The 12139-nt window shown below is 33.0% G+C and overlaps 1 protein-coding gene across 1 annotated transcript in view; it reads right to left on the bottom strand.

Annotated features, from left to right (window-relative positions):
- Nucleotides 1-268: 268 nt before the first annotated feature.
- The window catches only part of ClC-a (chloride channel protein 2), a 109181-nt gene continuing 97310 nt past the window's right edge, over nt 269-12139 (bottom strand). The window contains exon 16 of the mRNA XM_081741197.1: nt 269-4518. Within this exon, the coding sequence (XP_081597323.1) occupies nt 4276-4518 (243 nt within the window). The 3' untranslated portion in view covers nt 269-4275. The remainder of the gene's footprint in view (nt 4519-12139) is intronic.

The following is a 12139-nucleotide window of genomic DNA, read 5'->3' as shown; positions in this document are numbered from 1 at the left end:
AGTTACATTAAAACGTCCTTGGAAAGAAGTGAGAATGCAAAGTGACCTACAATTTTCCTAAATGAAGTTCAATAAGAGAATTTTATATAGAACAGATGTAAAATTGACATATAAAAGCTGAATTGTGAAATATTTCATAGAGACAGTTTATGTGTTCATATGAGATAATAACCTTTAAAATATATTTCGTGCCGAATATTCAGAGTGAAAATAAATTAGGGCTCGATGCAATATGATGATTTCTTTTTTGTTTTCTTACTTGTTTGCGTCTACTTTTAATTAAAAACATACAATATGCGACAGAAATTAATCACATTTAAAAAAAATTCTTCTGTACATTTATCAAGAAAACTATTTTTGTACGTCCCTCATGTTTTCTTTCTTTCCAGGAAACCATATTGTAAAACGCTCTCAAATTTTATTTTCTGCAAAATTATATAAGGATTTCTATTTTTTAAACTTTGCTTTCATACAAATATCCCAACAAAGTAATCTAATTAACTGGCTAAAGCAGAGAAAAGCAAAGAACTAAATATTGCAGGTATTACAATTGAAATGTACAAAATCTATTTACGAAACTTCTTAGTAGAATTCTCCAGTAGTAAAATTTTAGCGCTAAAAATATTTAAGGTTTAAAAATATACAAACTAAAAACATACAGGACATTAAGTCAATTTAGCTTATGCTTCAGGCATCGAACTCTTAGGATGACAACAGCAGCGAAGAAGTACTTCTAAAATATCTTTCAACAATAATATTTTCCAATTTAATACACCATTTCAATCAAAAGTTAATTTTCGATTATGAGTCTTTACAAACCATCTCTTTTAGAATTAATAGATCCTAAGACAATACTTACATTCGCATTTTGTCGCTAACAAAAATGAACTATTTGTAAGCTGATAAATCATTTATAAAAGGTCACAAAATAATTATTTTTACTGGGTATATATTCAAGTCCATATATGACTTTTCATGTTTGTCAGCAAATTTTCGTTGGCCAAGTTCACTGTTACTTCCTGATAAAAATAAGTTTCTTTTTCGAATGTGTGATTTTAAAAATATTTAAAATATCTTTAAGAATGAATATCTTAATGAAGGCTTATAAAATACGCATCATTCACAAACTATCTTTGGATTGTTTTTTTGTTTTCCTTTTCCACACAATAAATTAATCAAATCTTTTGTACAGTACCCACTTACACAATCCTGAGAAGTAAAGCTAATAATACATCGTTTGTTAGTTTGTTTTCAAACTGTCAACCTGTTTGACAGTGAACTGAAATTAGTTTGAGAAGTCACATCCGTTCTGTTGCCATCGCGATAGTCATGTATGAATCTTAAGTAATGAAACAGTCGTAGTGCAAAAAATTAATCAAGATTTCTGGTAAAGATACCGACGAAACCTCGACTACCATGATTCTATGATTAGCTTTAAACATAATAGCGTTCAAATAATTTAAAAGTTGCAAAGTTATTATAATTATAACGCTATGTTATTTTAAACTATATATAACCCTTCTTTGTTTACAAAATAATTCTTCTGTTACAACTGGGCTTTGTCAAAAGTATTATGAGTTTATAAACCATGTATGTTATAAAAAGGACTTTAAATCAGAACCAGTGGTAACTCCTGAGGGAAGTCACATTGGTAAAAATTAATCTTATCGTTTCAAATTAAGGGAAGAGAAGTTACCCAATTTTTTAACTCTTGTATACAAGAAATAGAACATTACTTAAGTTTTCTACAAGTATGAAGCGATAGAAGTTCAATTTTTACCGATGTGATTCATTGACCAGAACACACTCAAAATTTTTTTCACCTTCTTTCATAATAGTACATTTTTGCACTGTTATGTTACACTTCAAAAATCTGTCACATTGTTACGCGTTTATTAACCGAGTCATTAGATCTTAGGATAATAAAGGCCTCTTTTATATATAAATTTCTTGGGAGCATTTCATTTACTAATAAAATTGTTTTAGAGAACTGCTTGGAATTGATTTATACTTTGGCCAATGTATTTCATGCTCATTTGTAAGATTTCAATCATGCTCATAAACCATTTCTTTGAGTATATGAGACGAGTACATTGAGCAAAAAGAAATATATATATATATATATACACATATAGCAAGGAGTTTATGAGCAGAATTTAATATTACAAATAAACATAAAACATGTTGTTCAGAACATATAGTCAATAACGAACATTTTCTTGCAAATCGTAATTTTGTTAAAGAAGCCAATATTCCAGTAGGATTGAACATAAAAAAAAGAAATTCCTGGTAAATAATTATGCGAAAATCATGAATAAGCATGCCAGATATCTGAAGGTTCTATAACAAAAAAATGCAGAATGCCAGTATTTAATACACTATCATGTACAATAATGATATATACCATGTACTATAAATATTTTTTTTAATAATAAAGATTTTCTAATATTTCTTTTTGCCGATGATCTCAAAATTATACTCCAAAGTAAGTTCAATTGATAACTGAGTGAAACTTTAACAGGATCTACAGAGAATTCAAATATGGTGTGTTAAGAATAAATTAGTCCTGAATGTGTCCAAATGTAAATCTGTATCTTTCACGATGAAAGAAAATCCAATTAACTTTACCTACACAATAAGTGGCACTTTCTTGTCTACTCCAAATACTATCAAAGATCTAGGAGTTATATTTGATAGCAAACTAACCTTTGATTAACACATTGACGCAATAACGAGTAGTGCATATAGTAACCTAGGTTTAATATATACGATAGGACAGGATTTCTACAAAGAATTAACAGTAATAAGGTTATATTTTTCGTACCTGAGGTCAAAACTAGAATACTATTATACTGTTTGGACACCAAAAATCACTAAGTACTCTGACGCAATAGAAAATACACAGTTTAAATTTTTAAAAAGGCTTGTGTACAAGAAAACCAGTTTCTTGCCCAAAGTATGTCCCCTATGAAGACTTAGTAACGAATTTTAGTTTTCAAACATTAGAAAAAAAGGATTTGCTGTTCTTCAGGTAAGACTAAAACAACAAACATTGGGACATTCTATTGTAGAAAAGCGAGAACTAACATATTACATGCTTTATATAACGAAATGATTAGATTTCAAGTAGTAAATGTATTTAGTATGTCCGAAAACGAGTTCAAAACAATTCTCAGGCAATAACTTCTGCATAATTAAACGACGTATATTTGTTAATGTATGCATAAGAGTGTGTTAGATAATTAAAGAATCGCTGTAGAAAACAATGTAGGTACCAAAAACAATAGTTACTGTAACAGTAGAGTGTGTTGTGCCTAAGCGTCACAAAATAGAAACTGTTATTGCTTAGAAATAGAACCCAGCATATAACGAAGTGCACATGAAAATCTAACTATGGCATAAATGTATTTTAAAAAATAAAACAAGTGAAACAATTGCAATATAGCACTTACAGCGAGTCTTCAATTATGTACACGACCATATAATTGGGCATTAAGTCTGTTGTGTTGACGTTATGAAATAAATAAATAAATTTTATGAAATCTCTCATGTGCCTGATTAAATCTCGCAGATTCAAATGAAATTTAGTGTCATCAAACAGTAATTATTACGTACACAAAGAAAAAAAGTTTAGAAGGAGATAAAAAAATCTTTTCAACTTGTTTTTTCTGTGAAACCATGTTTATATTTTTTTGCATTCGAGATATCAACGGATTTCTTCTTCTAAGGTATGTAGCGAAAGGAATTTTTCACATTTTTAAAAAAATACAATTACAGAAAAATTATATTTTAAAGAGAAATGCAACCTAACATAGTGTACCATGTTATTTTGTAATAAAAAAATCATTTCTTTTTACAAAATAAGACGATACACCACGCCACGAAGAAGCATATCTCTACAAACTATAATCCTTTCTATCCTTTTACACAAACTTGGTAAATGGTATCTCGAATACAAGGAATTGACTCAAAGAAGGAATAAGTTCGTATAGTTCCCTTTGTCAGTGAAATAAGATGATTTTGTAATTTTTGAAAGCAGACGAAATTCTATCACACGGATATATATCGTACAAGTAATCATAAAATATGTTGAGCTTGTGCACTGGTATCTCGACTATTCCTTACATATAACTCAAGTATAAAGAATAGGTATCTACCACAATGGCAACAGACCGGATATAACACAGGACTTAACGCTATTGAGACAAAATAGTTTTGTTCCTTTAGTTTACATTAAGTAGAAGCATAACACATAAAAATCTATGCCCACGATGATCACAATCGTGACGTGTCACTGTTTCCTACAGCGTTGTTCTTGTCAGGTTCTGCTTCTGTGTCACTGGCGCCTGTACTACTCAGGGCGCTATCCATAGACGTAATGGTGTTACTACTACGAGGATCGCCAGGTGTCTCCGCTGGCGTCGATCCAGCCGATACTCCTGAATCACTCAGAGCGTTTTGGGGTTCTTTGTTGGCGGGTAAATTTCCTGCATTTGAGTCTTCAATGGCTTTTCGCAGCTGAAAGGAAAATTGAGGTGATTATGTTATTGTAATGATAAACGGCAAAATAAACAAAATTTTTCTCACAGTATTACATGCCACACAGAACATAAGGGCTATTGAAGAATATGACAAGTTTAGAACACTTAACTTTCTAACCTACCTATACGAACAAAATTAAAGTAATCAGGTGTCTGGAATATCACATAATTATCGCTCAACAATTGTTTATAATTTGTTGTCTTAAATGTGAGACGAATTTTTATCGGTTTGCTTTCGTAATCGAATCATCATAACCTGAAATAAATGACTATCTAATTCTTCACTGAATTACAACGAAAAGTCACTCGTCTGAGATAATTTAACAGTAAAGTATTCATTAAATTTCAATAGGAAGTGACGTACCTGAGGAAACTGAACACCAAAATGTCAATTAAAATTCAATGAAAAGTGGCGTGTGTGATAACTGATCACCATGTTCGTGATTTCAATGGAAAATAGCGCGACCGAGATAACTAACCACCAAAATGTCCACTAAATTCCAAGGAAAAGTGTGGCATCTAAGATAACTCCTCCTCCTCCAACTCCTCCTCCTCCTCATCATCATCATCATTGTCGTCGTCGTCGTCGTATTCTGCCACAATGGCAGGTTACTTGCCGCAACTGAGAACCTTCCATGTTCCACGATCTTCCATTTACCTCTTCGTCTTCACGTACGATTTTTCTGTTTTGAAATTGTTCTGTTTTGGTTGTAGCCTCCTTCGCCCTCTCCACCATACCCTCTAGCACGTCCATCATGATACAGCTCCTTCTTAGCCAATGTCCCAACCAGTTCCTCTTCCTCTTCTTAATAATATCAAAAATTGTTCTTTACTCGCTCACCTTTTCTAACACCCTCTCATTACTTTTCCGTTCAACCCAGCTGATTCTCTTCATTCTTCTCTACACCCAAATTTGGAAAGCTTCCAGTTGTTTTACGTTTTTGCGTAATGTTCATGTTTCTGTCTCATACAGCATAATACTCCACACCAAGTATTTTATGAGTTTTTTCTCAACTCTTTATTCATGGTTCCACAAAATAGCAATTTCTTCCTCCTAAAGGTTTCTTTCGCCATTCCTATCCTTGCTTTTGTTTCATGTCCGCATTTCATAGCATCATTAATAATACTACCAAGGTATCGAAAATTAGTTACGTGTTCTATTCCTTCCCCCTATTTCCATATTTGACACTGACCACTTCGATCCCATCACCATGGCTTTTTGTCTTCCTAACATTTATTTTCATCCCACATTCTTCATAACCTTTCTTCAAGTTTTCTATTATCTTATTGATTTTCTTTTAAGATTCCACCACAAGTGCCATATCATCTGCAAACTGTATACATGTAATCTTTCTACCTCCTACTGAAATGTCGTCTTGATTATGTAGATTCTTTTTCACTATCTCTTCCAGATAGATTGGCGAGAGACAGCATCCCTGTGGAACTCCCCTTCTAATTGCACTCTCCTCCGTCACTTCTTCACCTATCCTAACACTTACTTGTTGATTCATATATAAGTTTCTTATGAGTCTTCGATCTTTGCATTCCAAACCAATCTTTTCTTAGAACTCCCAACAATTCCCAATTCACGCGGTCAAAACCCTTTTCTAGATCAATAAATAGCACATACACCTCCTTCCCTTTTTCTATAAACCTTTCACCCATCACCCTTATTTCTTGTGAACCCGAACTGTTCCTCCTCAACTTTTCCACTTGTTCTTCATACAACCTCTGTTCACTATTCGAAGCAACATTTTTGCTGCATGAGATATGAGACTAGTAGTTTTATAATCCCCCGTCTCTTTAAGTTCGATTTCTTAGCCATCAGTATCATGAACGTCTTTAGGAAGTCTCTTGGCCACTCTCTGTACAATCGGAGAAAGTCTTTCTTTCCCTTGTCTCCTATATTCTTAATGAATTCGATTGGTGTATTATCGATCCCGGTTGCCTTTCGATTCCTAATCTCCGATATAGGTTTTTCAAATTCATTCCAAAGAATACTAAATCCTTTATCATCCTCGCCTACTTCATTTCCTACTTCAACATCTGGGCCACACGGTCTATCACTACTCTCATATAAATCCTCAACATATTCCTTCCATCTTCCTAAGACTTCATTTCTTTCGCTGGCTAATCTTCCCATTCATATTTTCTACTCCCATCGTAACCAGAGCCGGATTTAGGCTTGGGCCACATGGGCCTGGGACAAGGGCGGAAATTTAAAAAATATTTAATAAAACGATAAAACTATTCAAAATACATATATCACCAACGACTCAATAAAATAAACGAAAGCCATTTTTTTTTCATGGCCGTGACTACGATAATATTGTAGCAGATTAGTCGCAGCAAATATTGTCACGAGTCAGTTGGTTATTAAGGTGATTTGATCAGTTGTCGGTTGATCTGCTGAAAAGGGCGGCCTATTGGTGGTTAGGGGCGGCAATTTCGCTGGGGCCCATGGTCCCTAAATGTAACACTCCCTTGCTTCCTGCAAAATAAATTTCGGAATTTACTTCGGAATAGAAAACCAGAAATAGAGCCAATGAAAGCAAAGTACGTAGCACAAAATTCACAAGCTCCCTATACATCTAAAACTATTTATGGATTGCAGTACGGTCGCCCATAAGGAGGGCAAAGGAGTTTTTCCACACTTCTGGGGCACAACAAATATTGCCTATGAACAATATTACTCCACTTGAATCTTCATTTACAAGTAAAATTTTAGGATTTTGTTTTAAAGATTCTTTTACGAAACTTCAAAGAACAACACTCAAAGGGGCAGCAATAAAGGCATCCAAAGGATAGGTGAGCCTTAACGAAAATGAAAATCCTTAGAGAATAATCTATACACTACACAAATAAGAAATACACATTATTGGAGGCACCATTTTATCGGACATTCACATGTAATCTCAATGACAAATGGGCCATATTTTGTCTTTTGCTTATTTACATAGTAATTAACAAATTTACACTGATTCATTAACCAACAACATGCAGATTAATTAATTTCACAAAATCAACAAATCTTAATAGTAAAAAGTTTTTCTTTATACAACATTTATTTTAGTATGTTATAAAATGAAATGTTACGTTATTGCCAATCTGCCAATCGTAATGTTACGGTGAATAATGTTATTAAAATTATTCAAACACTTATTCGAAATTCGAAAACATTTTATTCTTTATTCGAGTACTGAAGTTTAGCAGCACTAACGGAGACAAACTAATTGCATACGTATTAACAAACTTTCAATTTTAGGTTTTTAAAAAATATATATATATATACATATTTCTTTTAAAAAGTTAGAAGATACTATTTATTTGGTCATTAGAAGTTAAATCTTTTTTTCGATCTAATACTAAAAACTTGAAGCGAAATCACATAAAATACAACACATGTTCGGTACAAAAAAAAAAAAAAAAAAAAATAATAATAATAAATAAATAAATACTAAACACTATACTGATTGAGATGCAACCAATGCAACATTACATGTAACTACTGCAGCCATTACAAAAAGAAAATTTACTACCAAAGACTACGTTCCTTTTACTTGCCGTTATTATCTACGATTATTCTCTTAGAAACCAATGGAACTTTTGAGACAATTAATTCACATCTGGGTATATTGTTCTTATATATAGTATTAGCAGGGACGTAGTCACGTGCGGGCCCCCCAAATGATTTCCTGAACCCCCAGATGACCAGCTTTTAAAACATCATTGTAAGATTACCTCGCTTCATTCATTTAAATATAACAAAGTTTACATATAATTAATAATTTACGGTAAATTATTTACCGATTCTTACCAATCGAAAAATAATGTGGTATCTCTTTCGTGTAAGGAATGACCAAGTACACAGCTTGCTACAACTTCTGCTACAATCGATTGATCTAGTGCTCCTGTGCAGGTCATGTCCAATCATGTCCAAATATTTTATATAGGCCTACTTTAAAATAATTGTCAATCTATGCCAATACGAGAAATCTGTATCGTGAACGGAAACGTAACCAATGAAAACAGGGATGTATCAAATTCTTTTCATATTGAAAAACTTCTGTTGTATGGCAATAGTTTTTGGTTAAGCATAATAACGACTACCTGCTACATAATAAATTATTTATGGAGAAAAAAAATAAAATAAAATAAAACATAAATAAATAAAATAAGATAAAGAAATACTGTTTTTAGTTTTCTGGGCGGAAATCAAAATTTTCCGTTTTTTTTTTTTTTTTTTGTTTTTTTTTTTGTCTCAAAATTATTAGTTGTAACACAAGTTTTTTTTGGAGGGGGCTTTGTACATTGTAGTTGTCCCCCTTAAAACGACGGGCCACTCCTAGATAACTCTACTGGCCACACCCTTAAGTATCAGCATCATAGCATATCGATAAAAAAAAAAAAAAAAACATCCCTTCTATGCATGGACGATAAGTCACAGGGGCTCGAAAGCTCAGTTCTATTAAAATGTAATGATCAAAAGTCTGCTACATTATTCTTAACTTAATGAAAAAAAATCTTATATCATTATATCTGTATATTTATCTAGTGATATAATTTTAAGAGCACTAATATTCCCTTCATCTGTCACGATGAACATTGTAAACACTTATTCCAAGAGCCAGTGACGTAAGCTGGAACTTTTTCTGGTGGAGCAAACATTAATATTTGGGGCCCCTAGAAAAATATGAAGTTGGGCCCTTAGAAAATATGAAATTTTTAATTTGAGCCCATAGTATTTAAAACATCAAATAAACGTTTTTATTGGTTCTAGGGGCTACAGTCAGCATTTTACTGAAGTAGGCCCTAGATTACATGCGTGCTTCATCTTAAGAAAATATATTTTGCTCAGATGATGAGGCAACAGTAACACCTTAAATTATTATCAAGTCTTTTAGAAACGGCATTGTGGCCCTATTCCATTTTTCAAAGAGGGGGCCACGGTGGCTCGTGCTAGAGGTTCCTCTCTGGTGCATGGGGTTCTTGGTTCGATCCCAACTCGTGTCAAGTGAGCTTTGTGATGGACAAACATCGTATGCGTGAGTTTTATCGAAGTTCTCCCACTTTCCTCCCACTTTCTTCATTCCACCGTTTCATTTATTTCTCATCATCACTGTGTCCTTTAGCCTAGCCGACATAACCGTGAGACGTAAAACTTAAAGATTTTATTTCATTTTCTGAAATATTTTTTTTTTTTATTTATCTTACTTTTTAATTTTATATCCGCTAAACTTTTCATTAATTTTTCAAACATTAAATGCACAGAAACTATATCATGTTCACAAAACAACAAAGTATTATCACTTATCACTATATAAAGGCAGAAACGACATAACTAATTTGCCCAAAACAGGATCACGAACATGTATAAGCATTTACTGTCTAGTTAACACTCATATAGAATATAATTAGGGAAATGTGAAGTGCTATGCTGACTTGGTTTACATTCTGTGAGCAACTACTGGACAGTGAATGCTTACCCGCTGTTTGTCTTTTAATTTATAATGTTTTTATGTTCCTGTTTTGGACAAATAAGTTATGTGAATCCTTCCTAGATAGTAATTATACTTCGTTTTCTGGTGTAAATGATATAGTTTCTGTACATTTAATATTGGCCCTTAAGTGGCGTATTTTGGGGGGGGGGGCTTCCGGGCTTAATCCCCCCGAAATCTTATTTACTATAGTAAAGTATATGAAATATCTTGCAGAATTTTCACATTTTCAGGCAAAGCCCCCGGAAAACATCGTAAATACGCCACTGGCCTTTACACATATGAGTTCTTGGCATGTTTTTTTTTTTTTTTTTTTTTTAAGTTGAGTTGATTTTAAGTTTTGCTTCCCTTTCAGCAGCGAGGTTACATGAGACGTGGACCTACAGTTTAACGTAGGAACCAAACCACGTGAGCTTCCGTCCGGAATCGAATCGCGATATTTCATGCCAAAAGGTACGTACGCTAATCGCGTAGTATTTTCATTTTGAATCGTGACAGATGAAGAGAACACCAGCTATTGAAATTATATTGCTGGGTAAATGCACAGGCAAATGATATCAGTTTTATTATTAAGCTACTTTTGTTAGTTAAATGTTTACAGTGTAAGTACGTGTCTTGAAGTAATGATGTAAGTATTAGTTAAGTTCAGTGAATAGCATTATAACTTTTGATGAGCATGATAACATAAATATATAAATATTGGTCATTCTTTACTAGTACGCTTTATTACATCGTGAACTTTTCATATATTTTGAGTGTTATACATCTTCACATCTCACGATTATTCCCTGTAGGATAATTGAAACGGACAAAAAATACAAGTGAACGACTGTGGAAGTTAATTGGTGAAATGACGGCGTGAAAGCAAATGAGAGAACCCCGAGAAAACCCATGGAAACTATGAATCGAATTGACTTCCGGGGGGTGGAGGTGGGGTTGAGAGAGACTCTGTCTCGGACAGAAAGCAGGGTAGTGCTTTGGATTATACTTTAAGCAATAGATACTGTTATATATAGCCCCGGTGGTGAAAATGAACGCCAACTTCTACGTTAAGTAGTCAATCAATGGCTTGGGATCAAATCAGAGAACCACGCATCTGAGGTCAGCCTTCCTCCCTTATGTACTAGAAATTTTTAATCAACGAGTATTAAAAAAAAAAAAAAAAAAAAAAAAAAAAAAAAAAAAAAAAAAAAAAAAAAAAGTACTAATCCATATGTTGCTTCTTATGCTTCGAGGAAAATTCTTTTATCTTCTGGGGCAGCGACAATTCGTGAAGTCCATCCGCACGTCTGTATCATTCTTGTTTAACTGTATGCATTTGATTTTTCATGAAACTTCAATGGTGGATTAATCAATAAGTCTGTATATAAATAATTATTTTTACTGTGCACCAATGGCTATATAGTTTGATGCACCTAAAAGTACTAATTTGTGATAAATGAACTAACTTATCGGTTAAAAAAAAAAAAAATACAAATCGTCATTGCTCGAGGTTGAGGAAAAGTTTTCTTGAAAATATCTAGCAGAAGATAAAGTACAAAAGGAAAAATATGAGTATTCAAAATATTATTCCTTCTAAGGATATTGAGAGTAGTGTTCCTTGTATTCTTTAACGAACATTTATTATTATTATTATTATTATTATTATTATTATTATTATTATTATTATTATTATTATTATTATTATTATTACTACTACTTCCGTCACGAACTAAAACATATATGAACAAAGAAAAATAACGTTCTGTATCTATTTGCAAAACAATAATTTTGAGAAATTAACGAAGCGCTACAGCTCTTGTGTCCAACATTAACGGATTTCAAAGAATGAAATCTTTTAGTTTAACGTCCCACGTTTATGTCCATTAGGCTAAGGGAGACGGATCAGTAAGGCAAGTGAATGATAATGGAAGATTTAGTGGAATGCGAATGTGGGAGGAAACGAAAGTACCCGAGAAATACCCATGGCCACAATGTTAGTCCCGGGTCGAACCAGGGGCCCCACGCACCAGAGGTAAGCGCTCTACCACTGAACTATCATGCTCTCCTCGTTAACAGATTTCAAAACCTAACGCAGAAACAACATAAATCTGAACTAGA

Source organism: Thermobia domestica, chromosome 15 (genome assembly GCF_964235325.1).
Source record: "Thermobia domestica chromosome 15, izTheDome1.hap1.1, whole genome shotgun sequence".
Taxonomy (NCBI): domain Eukaryota; kingdom Metazoa; phylum Arthropoda; class Insecta; order Zygentoma; family Lepismatidae; genus Thermobia; species Thermobia domestica.
This window is presented reverse-complemented; position numbering and strand designations above follow the sequence as displayed.